The sequence below is a fragment of the Lithobates pipiens genome, unplaced genomic scaffold (genome assembly GCF_037356315.1).
Source record: "Lithobates pipiens isolate NorthernLeopardFrog02 unplaced genomic scaffold, aLitPip1_a1.2 Scaffold_8, whole genome shotgun sequence".
NCBI classification, from domain to species: Eukaryota; Metazoa; Chordata; class Amphibia; order Anura; family Ranidae; genus Lithobates; species Lithobates pipiens.
The window spans coordinates 672,111,203-672,132,562 of record NW_027507903.1 but is presented as its reverse complement, the minus strand read 5'-3'; the positions used below and the strand labels follow the sequence as shown (position 1 = coordinate 672,132,562).

At 43.7% G+C, this 21,360-nt stretch overlaps 1 protein-coding gene across 4 annotated transcripts in view; it reads right to left on the bottom strand.

The window, feature by feature from the left end:
- Positions 1-9,854: 9,854 nt before the first annotated feature.
- Positions 9,855-21,360, bottom strand: part of LOC143961947 (CD209 antigen-like protein C) — a 321,050-nt gene continuing 309,544 nt past the window's right edge. For all 4 annotated transcript variants that reach the window (XM_077471285.1, XM_077471289.1, XM_077471287.1 and 1 more), the window contains 2 exons: positions 14,916-15,025; positions 9,855-10,622 (listed from right to left, as the gene is read on the bottom strand). In XM_077471285.1, the coding sequence (XP_077327411.1) occupies positions 10,484-10,622; positions 14,916-15,025 (249 nt within the window). In that variant the 3' untranslated portion in view covers positions 9,855-10,483. The remainder of the gene's footprint in view (positions 10,623-14,915; positions 15,026-21,360) is intronic.

Genomic DNA, 21,360 nt, shown 5'->3' with positions numbered 1-21,360 from the left:
TTCCTGATACCCACTCTTTGGATACCCCGTGCTACTATCTCCTGGACTACCTTTGACCCCGGCTTGGACTTTCGACTTTGGCTTGTCTCCTGAATCTGTACCTCGTTTGCTTGCACGTTACCGGACCCTTGCTTGTTCCTGATTACGCACCTGCCTCCTGTTATTGTACCGCATTGCCTGCCAGTTGCCGACCTTGCCTGTTACCGACACGTAGTGCTTCCTGCACACCTGCTGATCTTCCGGTGCCTACCTACGTGACCAGTCTACACCTCTTCTACCGTGAGGACCCAGCATCTCCAAGGTCTTCTTCTTCCACCTACAGGCACCTGCACCCTTTCGTGTCCTCACGCTCCCTGTCCCCATCCTCAGGGGCGTGGAGACCGGAACCGTGCGAGAGGTCACCCTCAGCAGTCTGACTCCACTGTAAGGTACGTGACATGGGGTTCTCCAGTGAGGCAATATCCTCTGCTGTGAGTGATGGGAGACCAGAGTCCCTGAGGTACTCTCGTATCACCTGTGGTCTGTCCCACCTCACCTCCTGTGGCCTGTGGGAGGTTATAAAGATTAGTGAAGAATTCTTGAAAGTGTTGAGCTTTTTTGTCGTTTGTTCTATCAATTGCTCCCCTCTTGTTCTTCATTCTTAAGATGTTGTTGTTTGTGGTGGGTCCTTTTAGTGCCCTGGCAAGCAGGTGACCGGGTTTATCCCCGTACTCATAGTAAATATTTTTCCGGAAGTACAAAATTTGTCTAGTTTTGGAGTCTAGCAGTTGTTTAAGGGCTTTCCTGATTTCCAGGAGGGTCGTTGCTGATTGTGTAGTCAGAGATTGTTTGTGTAGGGATCCTAAACGTCTGATTGTTTGCGTCAGTTTTGAGATTTCGCCTTCTCTTTCCCTCTTTTTTTGTGCTCCCAACCTAATGAATTCCCCTCTCATATAACATTTATGGGTCTATTCCCGGCGTAACATTGAGGTTGAAAAAGTCTTTTAATGCTGTGTTCAATTTGGGTAATAGAGCTGGGTCTGATATTACTGAGATATTCAGTCTCCAAGCACCCATACCAGAGGGGGGGGGGAGTTCTACCAAGCTTAGGCTCATGGAAATTGGGGCGTGATCAGATATTGTCTGTAACCCTATGTTAGCTTCTTTGACCATGTGGAGGTCCCTCTGTGCGATAAAAACATAATCAATCCTAGAGGGGCGGTTGTGTGGGACTGAGTAATATGAGTAATCTTTGTCTTCTGGGTGTAGGAAACGCCAAATGTCTACTAGGTCTAGTGTGTGGAGGAGTGTTTCGTTTCTTTTGAGAACCTTGAAAGTTATGTACGTTTTCCCAGTTGATGTATTGACTAGTGGATTGAGGGGAATGTTAAAATCCCCCCCTAGGATTAAATGGCCTGCACTGAAGCCCTCTAGTTCTTTCACCATTTTTTGGCAAAAGGGCAAATGGCCCGAGTTGGGGAAGTAGACATTAGCTAGGGTGGTTGGCACTCCCGAACATCTACCTTTCAGAAAAATTTACCTACCCCCTGGATCTACAATTTTATCTGTTATCTCAAAGGACGTATCCCTGCTCAGCAGGATTGACACTCCTTTAGATTTTGAGATGTCACTTGTGGCGTGATGCACTTCTGTGAAGTAGGAGTTCGTGAGCCTGGGAACCTGATTTGTCCTAAAATGGGTCTCCTGGAGGAAAACTATTTTGGGCTTAACTTTTTTCAATTCTCTCAGGAGAGTGCTGTGTTTCTCTGGAATATTTAATCCCTTGACGTTATGGGAGACCACCGTGGGCGATTTCCCTAGTGTGGAATAGGCCATTACGCAGGCCCAGAGAGAGATGTCGGATTGGCAGTCACAAAAAAAATAAAAAATAAGCTACAAAAAAAGGAGACACTTATGTTAGTCTACAGCTGAGAAGGATATGGGTATCCAGTAAGAGAGGAAATGCAGAGATAGTAAAGGTAGAGTCTAAGAGTAGATAGAACAGATAGAGCGGGAGTAGTGTGTTCCACCCTTCCGGGTTATTATCTCACGCGGATGGGTCGATATTTAGTGCGTTATCATACAATTACAATGATTAACCCAATTTGTGGGAGCGGGGGAGACCCGCGAGCAGAGACCGGGCCCTATGTGGCTAAAATTATAATAACCAGTAAAAACAAGAACACAACTGTCTGGTATTCAGAACATCCAGACCACTGCCCAACTTGGAAAATCAAGAGTGCCTAAGTGTTTGTTACTCACTGCCATATAGAAGTTTGAGAGTAACATTTTCTGCAATCCTTAAACTGGTACAAACTGTAGTTTCAACTATAAGTATTCAATATTCAGTATTCAGTAGGGAGCGAGTGCAGCCGAGAAGCCCAACGGCCCTTTGCTCCCCTCGCTCCTCCACCCACCGACAAGTCACTCAATAAGCATGTTAACATTGATCAAGATATCAGCTGGGAAAAGATACATCCAAGCTCAACTTTTCTCTACAGATCATCTAATACCGGCTCTGTCACCGCAAGTTTTTTATGCATCCTCATAAGCTCTCCACTCCTTGTATCGTCCAAAGACCCTTGTGAGGTCCCTGGGCCCTAGACATAGAATCAACCCTCCCCGAACATGAAAAGTGATAACTATAGAGGGGCCGGTCACACCAAGGGTTAGCTACTGGTCTCATCGGGGCCTGAGAGGGAAACCTAAGTCGCAGGCCTGGTAAATAAAACATGGCTGCATTCCTTTAATCCTCAGGTCTATCCTACTAAGGGGTTAGCTGATCCAAATCTGTAATGCATCACTAATGTTTGTTGCCCTGGGAGAGTGAAAACATAGAGAGCAGGGAACCAAATTGGGTAACTAGGGTCCCATCCCAAGGTGAAGATCCAAGGGAACATTGTCTTGAGAAAGTTTCAATGTAGGTAACCGATTCATAAGTTGAACAGATAACTTAGATATTATGGGTTAGATCTCAAGTGTTTAGTCATCCGGTTGGTTCCTGGAAGAGTGCGCTCTACTTTGCGGGGATTCTGCCCCGTGCCATCCCATTTGCCCTGTTTCTGTCTCTTCGGCAGGTGTTTTTCTGGGGTAGCTAGGGGTGAGTGCGGGGGACTCCTTTCCCTCCGCAGGAATACAAACTCCTGGTACCACTCCGGCAATTCAATCCGGGCTAGTTGTAGTGAGCTGCAGAACTCCGGGAGGTCTTTAGGGGTTCGGAGTGTGTGTTGCTTACTGTTGAATGTCACCAACAGGGCGAATGGAAAGCTCCAAGTATAGCAGAGATCTCTTTCCCTCAATGCATCGAGGAGGGGGTGCAGAGCTCTGCGCTTTCTCAGAGTAATTTGCGTTAAGTCCTGGGATAGTTTAATATTCTCCCCGTTAAAGATTATCTGGTCATTTCTGCAAGCTTTAAGCATGATTTCCTCTTTGAGTTAAAAGCTTTGCAAGCAACAGATGATGTCACGCAGGGGGAGGGTGTCTGGGCCTCTGGCCCTCAGGGCCCTATGAGCTCTAACAAATCAATAGCCGAGTCTTCTGGTATCTCTAAGAGGCTATTGAACACCCTCTGAAGAGCGGGGATAATTTGGTCTGCATTAACTGACTCCGGGATTCCGCGCACTCTAATATTATTCCTCCTCCCCCAATTATCGAGATCTTCAAGGTGTCTATTCATCTCAATAAAGTGGAGAGCATGAGATGAAACAGCTCTGTCCAGCCTGTGAATAGCTTGGTCTCTGTGTTTTCCTGCAGTCTCAGCAGTGGCCATCTTTTCTGTGAGTACTAATAAGTTGGTCTTTAAGTCTGCAATGGCTGCGGAAAATGAGGCCTTAATATCAGCAGCAAAGCCTGGCATGTCCTCATAAGTGAGAGGGTGGTCTGGTCTGGTGTTTCTCCTACCTCCCTCCTCCAAGGCAGACTGCGAGTCCTCGCTGAACTCCTCGTCCCGCTGTATCGGCGCCATCTTGCCTCCCGCTGTAATCCTCTGTACCACTGCCTGGTTCTTAAAGATCTTTCTCCCTACTGAAGCAACAGTGTGTCGGTGGGATCTAGTGTGCTGAAAAGAGCGGTTCTGCTTGCTCATCGTTGAATGCTTAACAGCAGAGGTGCTCTTTTGGGCAGTTGGTCTGGCGAAACTCCTCGATTAGGCTGCCATCTCTCCCGCGCGTCAAGCCACACCCCTGGTATTTTTTTACTTTCCTTCTATTATCGCAATTCTATCCATTTTCTTTACTTTTTCTTTTAATGCCACTAATTATTTTTTGTTATACCTTTTTCTACAAATCTATTAATTATTGTATTTTATTGCTCGTCATAATCAGTTGGGTTACTGCAATTCCTGTGTAGATGCATTAGTTGCCCCTTTATTACTAATCCACTGTGGGTGGGGTCAACTGCTCATTGGAATGTATCCATTTCTATCTGTGGTCTTGAAAAAATGTTCTAGTATATAAATGTCCATTGTTTTTATATACTTGCAAGTCAAGATAATCAATTCTTTGTTTACTCCAGTTTCCTGAAAAGGTGATACCTTAGATGTTTTGATTTATTTAGTCAAAAAAGACTTGTAGCTCTCCTTCTGTACCTCCCCATATTATGACAATATCATCTATGCATCGACGGTACATTTTCCGATTATCTCTATGTACGCAATATATATATATATCTGTTCGTCTTCCCACCGATTTAGAAACAGACTTGCTACACTGGGGGCATATTTTGCCCCCATTGCAACTCCTTTCGTTTGGGTATAATATTCTCCTTTGTGCCGGAAATAGTTGTGGCTCATGGCTAGCTTTAGACCTTCCATGATGTATTTGATTTGTGTTCCTCTTTTAAATCAGTATTATACAAGGCCTATTCTACACTACTCAATCCATCTTCTTGTATAATGTTCGTGTATAAAGAGTTTACATCTATTGTTACCAATATGTAATTTTCATGTGTTTTAAAATTCTTAAGTTCTGCAATTAATTGCCTGATGTCCTTCAGGTAAGATCTTCCTTCCGCCACCATTCGTTCTAGGTATCCATCTATGTGTGCTCCTAGTCTTGAGAATAATGAGTCTATGCCACTTATTGGCCTCCCTGGAGGGTTTGATTGATTTTTATGAATTTTGGGGACATAATAAATCACCGCTTAACCACTTCTGGGGCCAGATATCTGGCTTCTTTCTTTGTTAGAATTCCCCTATCTTCACGTTTTACAAATTATTTGAGTTTCTTCTCATATTCGCTTTTTGGATTCCCTTTGAGTTTTTTATATGTGCTTGGTGTCTTCAATAATTTCTCCATTTCTGCTTCATAGTCCCTTTTATTTAATATAACTAAACCCCCGCCTTTATCGGCCAGGCGGATGATTATTTCTTTTTTCTTTTCTATCTCCTTGACGGTGTTCCAAATTTTAGTTCTTTTTGATTTGTTTACTTTTAATTTTCTAATGTTGTTTTCCACCATCTTTTTGAAAACCAGTAGACTTTTGTTATTTTGCATTTTTGACTTAAATGTGGAATTATTCCTTAAGTTGGAGTGCTTGAAATGGGAGATAGGCTTCTGATTCTTCTCCTTTGATGCAAAAAATTCATTTATATTTATTTTTCTTACAAATTTTTGCAAGTCTATATACCAGGGATATGCAATTAACGGACCTCCAGCTGTTGCAGAACTACAAGTCCCATGAGGCATAGCAAGTCTCTGTCAGCCACAAGCATGACACCCAGAGGCAGAGGCATGATGGGACTTGTAGTTTTGCAACATATGGAGGTCCACTAATTGCATATCCCTGCTATATAGGCTGCACATCGTATGCACTTTGATGGCTTAATATGTATTGAGACCTATGAGTTAATAATTAAAATGCGGACTTCCATATAAAATTAACTCTTATTAAAATTACTTTTCATGTAACATAACATTCCAATAAGAATGGCCGCCACATATTTGATATATTTTCTATTAGTTCTTGTCCTATTATTTAATTTTTATTTTATTTATTTCAATTACTTATATAGCACCATCAATTTACGCAGCGCTTTACAGATACATTGTACATTCACATCAGTCCCTACCCTCAAGGAGCTTACAATCTAAGGTCCCTAACTCACATTCATACATACTAGGGACAATTTAGACAGGATCCAATTAACCTACCAGCATGTCTTTGTATGGACTTCGGTCTTCAATATCTTACCAAAAATGGCCACGCTATTTTTATACGCAGGCGCACTGGAGACACCGTGTGCTATATTAAGGCAGGGGGTGTAGCAAGATGGGCGCTCGAGCTGACATCAGACTGACGAAACGCATAGGGCGGAGTTACAAACGTCTTTGCGTCACTTCCGGTCAGCCATGATTATGATTCTGATGGCTTCCATTTGTTTATGTTGTTAATGCTTTCACAACACTATATCAAATGTGAGAATATCTCCTACTTTTTATGAAATAAAATTACTTTTATGGATTTACACTATGGGCATCCCTTCTCTTCTCCCTATGGCGAATGAGTGAAATATTGCCAATATCACTGAAGTACGCACCAGGGGTCCAAGGAGTGCTACACAGTGGCATATACTGCGACCGTGCAATACCCCAGGGGGAGGAGGCTATTTGGTGAGTGCATTCACAATAGGAGCACGGATAAGAATCACCAACACCAGCTTGCAAGTAAATAAGAAGCCTTTTTTTTTTTAAATTAGTTCTCAGGAAGCACTGGACATTTTTTGAGCACCAGTCACTTTGTTTGTTTTTGGACATTTATATCTGTTATCAGCAATTTGTATGTGCATATACAATATTGTTGTCGTAACAGAGGTATTTAATATTTTGGACAAAATATTTTCCTAAGTTAGGTGCAATATTGGTTTACAACCACTTTAAAGCATTTGCTGCCCTAAAAAAAAATTATATCCTGTTCCTTTAAAGCATGTTATAGAGAAAGGTGCTTGTGCTGTGTAATTTGTATCACCTGAAATACCTGGCTGATACTGCCTGGTTCCGCCCCCCCCCCCCCTGTAACTGACCACGGTATATCATGACTGCTAAGCCCTGACACCGTGGTCAGTTTACATGCCTCTGTCATCCGGTGCTCTCCTCTGTCCTCTCTCCCCATTCCTCCCTCCCTGCCCCTCTGCTCTTGTGTCTGTGCCCGCCCCCTCCCTTCCTGCTGCTGAAATAACATTTAAAATCTTATATAATCCTGTGTGTTTGCTAGTCCTGTCTCTGTGATTTATAAAAACAAAAAAAAATGTAGCATATACCTGATTTCAGAGCGCGGCTCGGTGCTCACATGGCCGGATCTCTTGACGTTAGCAGGCGAATCTCAACCCTGCTTGCTGCAGCTGGCAGATGGGGAGAGGAGAGCTGACCGGTCACGTGAGTGCCGCGCTGCGCTCTGAAATCAGGTATATACTACTTTTTTTTTTATAAATCACAGAGACAGAAGCACACAACATTAGCAAGCACACGGGATTATATTAAGTTAAATGAGTGGGTTAACAGCCACTTTAAGCCTCACCCTGTATAAAAAAATGTGGAACTACATTTACTCTCAGTGTCACTTTCATTTCTCTTCTGCTGTCAGCGATGGTGTCTGCTGATCTCATAGCTGAGCTGGAATGTTCCGTCCGTCTATACATTTATACCTATAATGGGATATGTGGACACAACTTTTGCCGGGTCTGTATTGATCGTGTGCTGGATACACAGGAGGGGTCTGGAGGACATTCCTGTCCTGAATGTAGAGAGAAGTCTCAGGATTGGCCTGCACTGCACAGGAACATAACACTACGTAACATAGTGGAGAATTTCCTGTCTGCTCAGCCACATCAGGAGGAGTCCGGGGTCTTCTGTACTCACTGTGTGGACTCTCCTGTACCTGCTGTTAGATCCTGTCTGCTCTGTGAGGTTTCTCTGTGTGATAAACACCTGAGAGTCCACAAAAAGTCCCCAGAACACGTCTTATGTGACCCCACCTTGTCCATGGAGAGCAGGAAATGCTCCGTCCATAAGAAGATCCTGGAGTATTACTGCACTGAGGATGAGTCCTGTATCTGTAAGTTTTGTGTGATTGGAGAACACACAGGACAAAAGATGAAGTCACTGGATGAGGCTTCTGAGAAGAATGTTCTGCAGAAACTTCTGACAAAGACAGAGGAGACGGAGGAAAGAGTCCAGAGTCTGCAGGAACACAGGAGGAAAGTAGAAGAAGAAGCAGCTGGTGACACAGAGAGAGTCACTGTCCTGTTTAGAGATCTCAGGAGACGTCTGGAAGACCTGGAGAAGAGAGTCCTGAGGGAAATCTCCAGGAGGGCAGAGCGGATCTCCATCTCTATCCGGGATCTGGAAATAAAGAAGGAGGAGCTGTCCAGGAAGTTGCGTCACATTGAGGAGCTGTGTAACGTGATGGATCCACTGACTGTCTTACAGGAATCAGACACAGGTGACTTGTGTGATACTGAGGATGGAGATAATGAGGACAGAGAGAGACATGAGGAGCTCCTCCATGATGGAGGGGGTCTGGATGTGGCTAGGATATCACACACATTACACACATTATCTGATATAATAACAGAGGGAAATGTATACTTCTATATACAGGGAGCTGCAGACATATTACTGGATGTAAATACAGCTAATAATGATCTCCATATATCAGATGACAGGAAAACTGTATCCAGGTCAGATAGAAATGCACATTACTCAGAAACACCAGAAAGATTTCAGGATTATCAGGTTTTACGAAGTTGAAATTTCTCCTCAGGGAGACATTACTGGGAAGTGGATGTCGGGGGATCAAACAGATGGAGAGTCAGGACAAGTTACACCAGTAAAGACAGGAGAGGAGATTAGTCACTGACTGGACATATCCAATACCCTGGGGTTCAGTCAAGGAGTGTAACTGTGACAGACCTAGCTGGGACCGAGGCTCTTGGAGGGGACTGAATGCGAACCTCTTGCCTTGCGATTATGGACACTGTCATTTGGGGGATGGTGTTCTTTGTGAGCTGGATGCCTGGGGACCCCTAAGGTGTTACTTGGATTCAGATCCATGTCCCCCTCCCAAGACACACAGACTCTGGATATGTATTTGCCATATTAGCAATAGACTGAATCACACTGTTGGGACACAAACTGTTAGATGCTAATGTCATCAACTCCAGCCACCCGTTTGTTGTGTAAATGAGTCTAGTCTGGCTTGTAAGAGTCCACACATTGTTGTTTGTGCTAATTAACCCTGTGTTTATGTTTATGGCAATGTGTATTGAATAGTCAATCGGTGAGCTAGGAGACAAAGTCTTACCCTGAAAAGTCCTATCTCTCAGACAATTAGTCTGGGTCAATGATTAGATAATTAGCTCATGCTAATTAAGTTAGGTTTTAGTCTTCTACTGTATTATAAATACTTGTCATTTTGGTTCTAATAAATCATGTTGAGCACACAGATCCTCATGTAGGATAAGTCTGGAATTCCTGACCAGACTTGACACCTTCATCGGAGATAAGGGTCTGGTATGTATTTTTTTTTTATGTGGGTTCCCCTATTAACATCTGTATCAGATCCTCATCTAGGATAAGTATGGAATTCCTGACCAGGAGTAACCGGCTGGGAGCTGTCACAATTTTTTTCTGTGTAAATGTCGTGTTGCTGCAGTAGGTTCTATACGTCCTACAGATGCTCCGCCACTTTACAGGTGGAGTTGGGGCATTCCCCATGTTGCATTTTTTAATGTTTCACTTTAAGCATTATTAAAATTGCTGCTCTCCACCAAATGGAATTTTTATTTATTTATTTGCTTATTTATTTATTTTGGACGTTGGTGCCTTGTCCCCCCAAGGCAGTGAACATTTAGGTAAACATAAAAAATAAATGAGCCAATCACAGCTTTTCTAACACTTTATTTCTCAGCAGTCAGAAAAAACTCAATAAAAAATACAGACTAATATCATGGCTGCATCATGTAGTGCAATACACTTTGTTGGGGCAATTTGGGCTGCAGACCCTTCGCCCCATGTTATTATTATACCCGGTGGGAGGGGGGGGTCTCACTCTATCCCCTCCTGTTAAGGTCTGTATATTCCTAAAAAGCAGTATTCCAAATTTCAGCCATAGTCCACTCACATCTACAATTTTCGCACATAATTATTAGGTGGTTTAGTATTGCAGTAGTGGAGGTGACAGCAGACGCCGCCCATTGCGACAATCGCTGCTTCCAACCACCTCCTCTTTTTAGTAGCTGATGATCATAGGAAAAACACATATTAGGCAAATTACGGGGATTATTCATGGCAGCTAAGAGACGTTCGCTTAGTGAAGAGATATATATATATATATATATATATATATCTATATAGACCCCATAACGTATGGGCTCAATCAATGGAAATAAAACATAGCGCAAAAGCAAATGGTTTTCCACAACCTAACCTCCTAGTACTGTCATGGAACTCCTGGGGCATGCAAGCAGATATCATAAAGATAGGAGACTTTACAGTATACAGAGAATATCTTAGCACCTCGACAGAGCTTTGCATATGTAATGTTTCTTAATGTCACATGGGACGTCATTCAATGACCGAATGCTTTTCCTCATTTCTGTGCAGTTTTCATGACCATTCTCGTTATTGGGTTCCCCTTCAGCCCACGCACTGCAAAATGAAGAAAAAATTATATTACACTTTTAGGCCTCCTTCATACAGCTATTTTCATGAAGTCACTGGATTCCAGCAGCAAGAATAATGTGTATTCTTGCGGCTGGAATGACTGGGGCATGTGAATAGCAGCGGGGGCTCAAGCTCAAAGATATAACAATAATACTTCTGTGGTAAGACGCAGGATCAATAATTTGGAGGAATTTTCTCCCTACACTCCAGGCAACTCCATCACATAACCCAGTGTGACAGGGCAAGGCTCTGCCACTATGAAAATGTAGGAGAATATGGCACAGCGTTCATATTACGGGTTCATGTGAAGTTCCAGATTATCGTTTCTGAGCAGAGAAAGCTGTGTATTTTTCTCCAAGTTCTGTAGTTCTGGACTGGGGTCTGGAGCTTGAAGGTTCCAAAAGTGTCTTGGGTGGGACGGAACCTTCAATCCTGTGTCCAGATTTTACTAGACATGTGCATGAGTTTTCGTCTGAATTTCGGGTAAACGATAACAAACGTGCAGAATCCGAAAATCGAAAGATCCGACATAAATAAATGCTTTATTTTTCGTTTTCGTTCCAACAGTTCGATATGGATAGGATATTCGACATGACGCTGACAATAGCGATCTCTGTCCATCGAACCTGTGGTCGAATGTGCCTAACCTTAGCTCTGTTAGTTCAAGATTATTCTACATAGAGAGAAAAGATTTGACATAGAGAGAAACGATTCGACATTATAGAGACAATAACAAAAAAGGTTGAATGTGCCTAACCTAACTCTATTAGTCCAAGATTATTCGACATAGAGAGGAAAGATTTGACATGAAGATTCGATGAAGCAGTCGGCGCGAGCGGACATTTATGGTCAAATGCTCCGCCCATAGGCTATAGAAGAATTACTAATGTTGGTTGACTAGTAATAATACTTAATAAATAGAAATATTACTAGTGTCATACAACATTGGCATTCTACTATAGCTTGTAGGCGGGACATTTGACCGGAAATGTACGACTGCAGCGTTGTACAGTTTAGCTGCTCCGTCGAATCTTCTTAGAACATTCGACAGACACCATAAGTCTTCAATGACAGATTTGACCTTAATTATTTGGGATCTTCGGAAGAATGCATTTTTTAACGAAACAAAATAAATAAAAATGAATTTCGGGAGTAACTAAATAAATGTATTTTTCGGACGAAATATTTCAGTGCGCACATGTCTAGATTTACCAGGTGCCTGCAGCCTATATAAGTACACAGGTTTGCAGGGTCTTTATACACTTAAAGTGGTTGTAAACCCTCCCCCACAACTTTGTCCCATGTAAATCAGCATACATAACCCTAATGAACACTGCTTGTAGATATCTCCTTACTTGCTTAGTATTGTTGTAATCCTTTTTGTTCTTTAGAATATTGTCACTGAGCATGCCCAAATCTCCCCTGATTTACGGCACACTCTCTATGTCTTATCTATCTGTTATCAGGACTTCCTATGGCACAACACTGAACTGACCCCCAAGAGAGTGCTAATCACTCAGAGCTTCCTTCTACACACCATGTGACCATGTGACCTCACATACAGTGTAAACCAGGGCATGGGACAGCAGTACTGCAGTCTTACAGGCAAACGATAGGTAATCAGCACAAGTACATACTATGAAATAAAACAAGTCAGCTATGAACAGGGAAGCAGGTTTGCCATAGAAGCGTTGGATTGAGAAGGAGGCTTGGTTAACAGTACAGGAAGTGCTCAATGTAAGGGCGGAAATACACTCCACTGTGGACTCAGAAAACAATACTTAAGATGGCGCTGCCTAACCCCTGGAAACTATTTTTTTTAAGTTTCTTTAAACAGTAAGTAATATGCAATTTGGGCTGGATTAGAGTGGCTATACTCAGAATGACTTATTATAATGGACTAAATGGAAAGAAGCATCAGAGTGGGAGAGTTTACTTCCTCTTTAAGCTTGAGGAAAGCTCAGGGCCCCCAGTTTGGAGACAGATCCCATATTGGAGACAGAAGGTCTCACCCAGGGGTCAGAGGAGCCCCAGCCAGGAGTCAAGAGACACAGGGTTTCACCGGTGGTCAGAGGATCCCCACCAAGATGTCAAGAGACACAGGGTCTCACCAGTGGTCAGAGGAGCCCCATACAGGAGTCAGGGGACAGAAGGTCTTACCCAGGGTCAGAGGTGCCCCAACCAGGAGACAGGAGGTCTCATTCCAGGAGACAAGACAATTCCTAGCGGGGGTCAAGGGAACCCAAATCCAGAGGCCAGGAGTGGACTTGCAGCAGGACACCGTGACTAAAGGCTAAGTGAGCCAAATTAATCAGGAGAGTTGGGTAACACAGTGAGAGGGACTGGTAAGAAGAGCAGCAGTAATGCTGACAAGGGAGCCAGGTGGCTCTGCATTTTCAGTTGTCTGTTCATGTTGTTTCATAGACAATGTGGGCATTGGTGGTGTCACTGAATGGAAAAAATACCCATGTGCCGATGGTGTTGCTAAGAGAAAAAATGGTGGTGTATCAGTGTCAGTGGGGAAAAATGCCTCTGCATTGGTGAAGTCAATAGAAAGAAAAAAATGTCCCTGCCTCAGTGGTGTCACAGGAAGGAAGAAAATGTCCCTGCCTCAGTGGTGTCACAGGAAGGAAGAAAATGTCTTTGCATCAGTGGTGTTGCTAAGAGCAAACATGGTGCTGCATCAGCATCATTGGGGAAAAATGCATCATGCATCCGTGGTCAGTCTACAGAGAACTCACTTGTGCATATTGGCCAAGATGCAGGTCACAGGAGTACATGCTGTGCAGAATTCTGGAGTGTGAATTGCACAACGTGTAGGTTTCAGCAGTGTATATTGCACAGAGTGTAGGGTTCAGAAGTGCGTATTGCACAGGGTGCAGGACTTAGGAGCGTGTATTGCACAGGGTGTAGGTTCAGGAGTGTATATTGCCCTGGGTGCAGGGTTCAGGACTGTGTATTGCACAGAGTGCATGGTTCAGTAATGTGTGTATTGCACAGGATGCAGGACTCAGGAGTGTGAATTGCACAGAGTGTAGGATTCAGGAGTGTGTATTGCACAGGGTGCAGGACTCAGGAGTGCGTATTGCACAGGGTGCAGGGTTCAGGAGTGTGTATTGCACAGGGTGTAGGATTCAGGAGTGTGTATTTCACAGGGTGTAGGATTCAGGAGTGTGTATTTCACAGAGTGTAGGATTCAGGAGTGTGTATTGCACAGGGTGCAGGACTCAGGAGTGTGTATTGCACAGGGTGCAGGGTTCAGGAGTGTGTATTGCACAGGGTACAGGACTCAGGAGTGTGTATTGCACAGGGTTCAGGGTTCAGGAGTGTGTATTGCACAGGGTGTAGGATTCAGGAGTGCGTATTTCACAGGGTGTAGGATTCAGGAGTGCGTATTTCACAGGGTGTAGGATTCAGGAGTGTGTATTTCACAGAGTGTAGGATTCAGGAGTGTGTATTGCACAGGGTGCAGGACTCAGGAGTGTGTGTTGCACAGGGTGTATGATTCAGGAGTGTGTATTGCACAGGGTGTAGGATTCAGGAGTGTGTATTTCACAGGGTGTAGGATTCAGGAGTGTGTATTTCACAGAGTGTAGGATTCAGGAGTGTGTATTGCACAGGGTGCAGGACTCAGGAGTGTGTGTTGCACAGGGTGTATGATTCAGGAGTTTGTATTGCACAGGGTGTAGGATTCAGGAGTGTGTATTTCACAGGGTGTAGGATTCAGGAGTGTGTATTTCACAGAGTGTAGGATTCAGGAGTGTGTATTGCACAGGGTGCAGGACTCAGGAGTGTGTATTGCACAAGGTTAGCGTTACTCTTCACAGCCAGTTTCCCTTAGTTAACATGGCAGTGCTAGAGCTCGAAAGCTTTGTGAAGAATGGGGTTCCGGTGAGGACGGAACTGGATCTATTAACAGGTAAATGTCTTTATATTAAAAGTTAGCTATTACAGCATTTGTAGCTGCTGACGTTTATTTTTTTTGGGGAAGTGACTGAAGCTCCTCTTTCAGCTGTAAAGGCAGTGGATGATCATGTACACCTGCCTGTAGCCAAAATGATGCCCCCTGTTGATTTTGGTGGGCAGTACCCCCCTCCGAATGTGACTTATTCAACTAAGTAGGGCCGCAACATGACATAATGCCTTCTTGGATCGCTTTTTTCAGATGGTTAACAATTGTGTACATGATCCCTCAGTGGGATGGGGAAGTGGAGTGGTATTATTTTGTTTCATGTTTCTTTGAGGACCAAGCCCCCTTAATGGGGGGGATACACTCACCTGAATGTGAGAGGGGCCCCATCTATCCACAGCCAGTGACTGCTGTTCTGGGTGTCCCGTTGCAATCCTATCCAGTATCTATCTCCTTCCATGAAGGGCAGCAGGGAATCCTAGATTAGAGATGAAAACTATTTAGCAGAAATATAACACCGAAAGAAACATTGTCACCATTTTACATTGGTAGGTTAAAGTAGAAGGATCGCACAAGCGCCCCCCCTAAAAAAAAAAAAAAAAGGTTCTATATATACTATATAGCATTTCTCTGTCACATGTCTAACAAAAGCCCTGAAATAAGTGTGTTGGTTGTCCCCAAAACTTGGATTCATGATTGAAGATGTCATCCCTTCCAAGTCTCTTTGAAGTCTCTGGGCATCAGAAACCCAAACCGGGTTTTACCAACCTCCGAGCAAGCTCCAGTTTCCTCCGTATAAAAAGGGCACCCTGGAGCCCCTCAATCTTCCTGAATGAAAACCCTGGGTGACACAAATCTTTTCACACCATGACAGGGCAGAGCACACTATATTACCAAAAGTATTGGGATGCCTGCCTTTACACACACGTGAACTTTAATGGCATCCCAGTCTTAGTCCGTAGGGTTCAATATTGAGTTGGCCCGCCCTTTCAGCTATAACAGCTTCAACTCTTCTGGGAAGGCCGTCCACAAGGTTTAAGAGTGTGTCTATGGGAATGTTTGACCATTCTTCCAGAAGTGGTCAGGATGTTCTAATTCATCCCAAAGGTGTTCTATCGGGTTGAGGTTAGGCCAGTCAAGTTCCTCCACCCCAAACCTGCTCATCTATGTCTTTATGAACTTTGTTTTGTGCACTGGTGCACAGTCATTTTAGAACAGGAAACTGTTCCCACAAAATTGGGAGCATGAAATTGTCCAAAATGTCTCAGTATGCTGACGCCCTAAGAGTTCCCCTCACTGGAACTAAGGGGCCAAGCACAACCCCTGAAAAACAACCCCCCATGCTTATGCTTATGGAGTAAGCATGCAGATTAGTGCTTCATTTTATGGGGGGGGGATTTTTGCGCACATATCTAGGGGAAGGGGGGTGCAGTTTAGCTTGTTTGCCCTGGGCTCTAGATGACCTTGTCCCAGCACTGCATATATATATACTCCATTCAACTAGCAGGTGGGAATATCAGCAACATGGAAGCTCACACAAGAGACACCGTAAAAGTTGCTGTATTTTCTCACTAAATGTTGTAGTATGTCATTGTACCTACTCCGTGTTTGCAACAAATAAAGAGGATCTGTCACCTGTCAGGACCACCACATCCAGAGCTCCAGATAGTTACCAATTCATCCTTGTTCTCCAGGATCAGAAGAATGCTGTAATTCTTAGTACATCCCTCCCGGCTCCTCTCCCAAGTTTCCAGAGTTTTTGGGAAATAGTAGCAGTTGGAGCCAATTGGTAGCCAGCCTTTGGGGCAGCAAGAACTGTTTCCTGGGGAAAAAAAAGGACAACCATGAAATTTACAGAAGCTTAAAGGTCAACTCTGGGATATCTGAAACTTCTCCCTTGCAGTAGGGAATAACTTTTACTAACCCAATCCATCACTCTGTCTGAAAATGGCACTCCCCCATGCTCCGGCAATGGACTGTTCATTGGAGCCTTCATGTGTATTAGAAGGATATGGATCCTATATCAGCTTTGATGACATCAGAGGACCTTAGACTACTAGAGAATTGGGTGCGAAGACATTGTCTGGACCACTCTTGCAACACAATGGAGCTGAAAATCAGTAGATAAATCCATTTTCAATCTACTTTTTCATGCCCCCTGGACCAGGTAACCCTTGCCCTTGCTTTACTGCAAGAGAGGATTGTCAAGCTTCCTGGAGTTCATCTTTAAACTATATATTCTATATTCTATATATTGTGATCATGGACTTGAAATGATGTACCCATAGGACTTTATAAGAGATACAACACAGCACAAAGTCGTTTCAAAGATTGTTATTAGATAAAGACTTAGATAAAGACATGTCAATATAAAAACAACAAGCTGATTTGTTGTAACTGTAGTCAACGTCTCATATCTTATTCACAAATATTCGTGTTCAGGATCCACAGAATGAGAAACTGGAACAAAGCGCATCACAAGTCTCTATGTGTTTTGTTAATATTCATTCACTTCATCAGGAGAAGATTCTACTGACATGGTGTCTATAGACTAAGAAACAAAATTGTTTTAGATTTAGATTATTGTCAATCACTATGAATGACACTCGGCAAAAGAAACCCCTGATGACCCCAATGCAATGGCAAGCACTCAACGAATGACAGCTCCACTAGCTGTTATCAACAATAGTGGTGACATTCTCTTAATATAGTCACATGACCATATTTGGCCAGTAACATACAGTATCTCACAAAAGTGAGTACACCCCTCACATTTTTGTAAATATTTTCTTCTATCTTTTCATGTGACAACATTGAAGAAATTACACGTGTAAAGTAGTCAGTGTACAGCTTATATAACAGTGTAAATTTGCCGTCCCTTCAAAATAACTCAACACACAGCCATTAATGTCTAAACCGCTGGCAACAAAAGTGAGTACACCCCTAAGTGAAAATGTCCAAATTGGACCCAATTAGCCATTTGTCCTCCCTGTGTCACAGGACTCATTAGTGTTACAAGGTCTCAGGTGTGAATGGGGAACAGGTGTGTTAAATTTGGTGTTATCACTCTCACTCTCTCATACTGGCCACTGGAAGTTCAACATGGCACCTCATGTCAAAGAACTCTCAGAGGACCTGAAAAAAAGAATTGTTTCTCTACATAAAGATGGCCTAGGCAATAAGAAGATTGCCAAGACCCTGAAACTGAGCTGCAGCATGGTGGCCAAGACCATACAGCAGTTTAACAGGACAGTTTCCACTTAGAACAGGCCTCACCATGGTTGACCAAAGAAGTTGAGTGCACATGCTCAGTGTCATATCCAGAGGTTGTCTTTGGGAAATAGATGTATGAGTGCTGCCAGCATTGCTGCAGAGGTTGAAGGGGTGGGGGGTCAGCCTGTCAGTGCTCAGACCATATGCGGGACACTGCATCAAATTGGTCTGCATGGCTGTTGTCCCAGAAGGAAGCCTCTTCTAAATATGATGTACAAGAAAGCCCGAAAACAGTTTGCTGAAGACATGCAGACTAAGGACATGGATTAGTGGAACCATGTCCTGCGGTCTGATGAGACCAAGATAAGCTTATTAGGTTCACATGGTGTCAAGGGTGTGTGGTGGCAACCGGGTGAGGACCACAAAGAAAAGTGTGTCTTGCCTACAGTCAAGCATGGTGGTGGGAGTAGGATGCTGTAGGATCTAATTTTGACAATAGAAATGAGTTTGACTTTGGGGGTAACCCACAGAATAGCTTCTATCCCTTGCGGGATTTGAATGGTCCCAGTGAAGAAAGGGAACCTATTCTTCCAAATCAGTTTGGGGTGGCCAACAATTGTCCCCCGAATAGTTCACAGGGCCCTACTGTTAATACAGGCCTTGAGTATGCTGGTTCTGGGCCATTGTGCCATGAGCCTAATCAGTGGGGTTTTCACAGGCCCAGCCAGGGAATCAAAAGGACTATAGACAGAAAAGAGGAATTAGAGGGGGGAGAAGAGTATGAGCAAAAGAGAAAAAAAACGTAGTTGGAACAGGCATTTTTAATCTTAGCACGGTTGTTCTAACTCAATCAGAGAAGACCGTGCTGAATAAGGGTCTGAAGTTCGCACCTCCCCATAGACTTAATACGTTTGAAACCTATATGGATGTACACAAATACATCCGTAAATTAAACATCAAGAGGTACATGCTCTCCAATCCCATTAAAGATAGGGCATTGAGACCTAACAATTATCACCATTCTGGACTCTCCAATGCTTTGCTGTTTAACCCCCCGGGGGCATTAGCTCCGTCGATTCGTGTCTTTAGAGATGTGATTCTCAAAGATCTCGAATCGATGCCTGCCAAGAAAATTACTCCACAACCTAAACTTATTGCTGGCCTGGATTCTTTATGCAATAACAAAGATCTCGTTATTAGACCCGCTGATAAGGGTGGGGGCATTGCTGTTCTAAATAGAGTTGATTATATAGCTGAAATGTATCATATCTTGGATGATCGTGAGACCTATTCTCTACTCAAATCTGACCCTAAGTTTTCATATCTTAAAGCGGAGCTCCACCCTAAAGTGGAACTTCCACTCATTGGAACCCTCCCCCCCTCTGGCGCCACAATTGGCACCTTTCAGGGGGGAGGGGGGTGCAGGTACCTGTACAGTACAGGTATCTGCATCCACTTCCGGCAAAGATATCCGCAGAATCTACACCCCTTTCCGCGGAATCTACGCCCCTTTCCGCAGGTCCCCCGCTGTCTGCTGGGAAACACACGGATCCAAGAGACAGCGGGGACCATCCTTATTGCGCAGCGCGACTCGCGCATGCGCAGTAGGGAACCGGGAAATTAAGCCGCAAGGCTCCACTTCCTGATTCCCATAGCCAAGATGGCGGCGGCAGCACCCAAGAGACGATCGAGAGATCGGCTTTGGGTGCCGACATCGCGGGCGCGCTGGGCGGGTAAGTGTCCTTATTTTAAAAGTCAGCAGCTGCAGTATTTGTAGCTGCTGGCTTTAAAAAAAAAAAAAAAAACGGCGGAACTCCCGCTTTAAGGAGTTGCAAAATATTGTCAAGAGAGGATTTGATCAAGGTATCCTTGACAAGAAAGAAAGATCCTATCTTGTTCCCAAGGCACCTCGCACGCCCATTATTTATTATTTGCCAAAGATCCATAAAAACCTTACCTGACCCCTGGGGTGTCCTATTGTCAGTGGGATTGATTCTCTCACGTCCCGGGTGTGCAGGTATATCGACTCATTTTTGCAGCCTTTGGTCTCTGGGATGCCATCGTACCTCAGAGACTCCCGTCAGGTTATTAACCTGTTATCTAATCACATCCCAACTGATAACATGTGGCTGGTAACGGCTGACGTGGCATCACTGTATTCAATCATTCCCCATGAGTTGGGTTTTTTTAGCAGTCGAATTCTACTTAAGGTGGGATTCCGGCCTTGTGGACAAACAAATCTTTTTCATTATGGAGCTTTTAAGATTTGCAGACACACACAACTATTTCTGGTTTGATCAAAGATTTTTTCGCCAGGATAGGGGTGTAGCGATGGAGGCTAAATATGCCCCCAGCTTGGCGAATTTGTTCATGGCCCTATGGGAGGAGGATGTCGTCTATGTTGGCCATAGACCCCAGCTCAAGCTGTGGGCTCGGTACATTGACGACATCCTCCTCCTGTGGGATGGGGATCGTAGTGAATTAGATGCTTTCATGGAATTTCTAAATTTGAACCAGAGAGGGATTTGTTTAAGTTTTGAGGCCAGCCAAAATAGTATACATTTTTTGGATTTGCCCATCTCTAAGTCCAATGGCAGTATTCCAACATAACAACCCCAAACACAAGATGACCACTGCCTTGCTAAAGAAGCTGAGGGTAAAGGTGATGGACTGGCCAAGCATGTCTCCAGACCTAAACCCTATTGAACATCTGTAGGACATCCTCAAACGGAAGGTGGAGGAGCGCAAGGTCTCTAACATCCACCAGCTCTGTGATGTCATCATGGAGGAGTGGAAGAGGAATCCAGTAGCAACCTGTGAAGCTCTGGTGACCTCCATGCCCAAGAGGGTTAAGGCAGTGCTGGAAAATAATGGTGGCCACACAAAATATTGACACTTTGGGCCCACTTTGGTTATTTTCAATTAGGGGTGTACTCACTTTTGTTGCCAGCGGTTTAGACATTAATGGCTGTGTGTTGAGTTATTTTGAGGGGACAGCAAATGTACACTGTTTATACAAGCTGTACACTCACTACTTTACATTGTAGACAAGTATAATTTCTTCAGTGTTGTCACATGAAAAGATAGAATATAATACTGTAATTACAAAAATGTGAGGGGTGTACTCACTTATGTGAGATAATGTATTATATGATCATATTTGGGCAATAGCATACAATGCCTGGAAAAAGTATTCATACCCCTTGAAATTTTCCACATTATGTCATGTTACAACCAAAAAATGTAAATGTGTTTTCTTCAGGATTTTATGTGATAGACCAACACAAAGTGACACATAATTGTGAAGTGGAAGGAAAATGATAAATGGTTTTCAAAATATTTTACAAATAAATATGTGAAAAGTGTGTGGGGTACATTTGTATGGCGCCCCCCGGAGTCAATACTTTGTAGAACCTCCTTTCGCTGCAATTACGGCTGCAAGTCTTTTTGGGGGTGTCTCTTCCAGCTTTGCACATCTAGAGAGGGACATTTTTGCCCATTCTACTTTGCAAAATCTCTCAAGCTCTGTCAGATTGGATGGAGAGTGTCTGTGAACAGCAAATTTCAAGTCTTGCCACAGATTCTCAATTGGATTTAGGT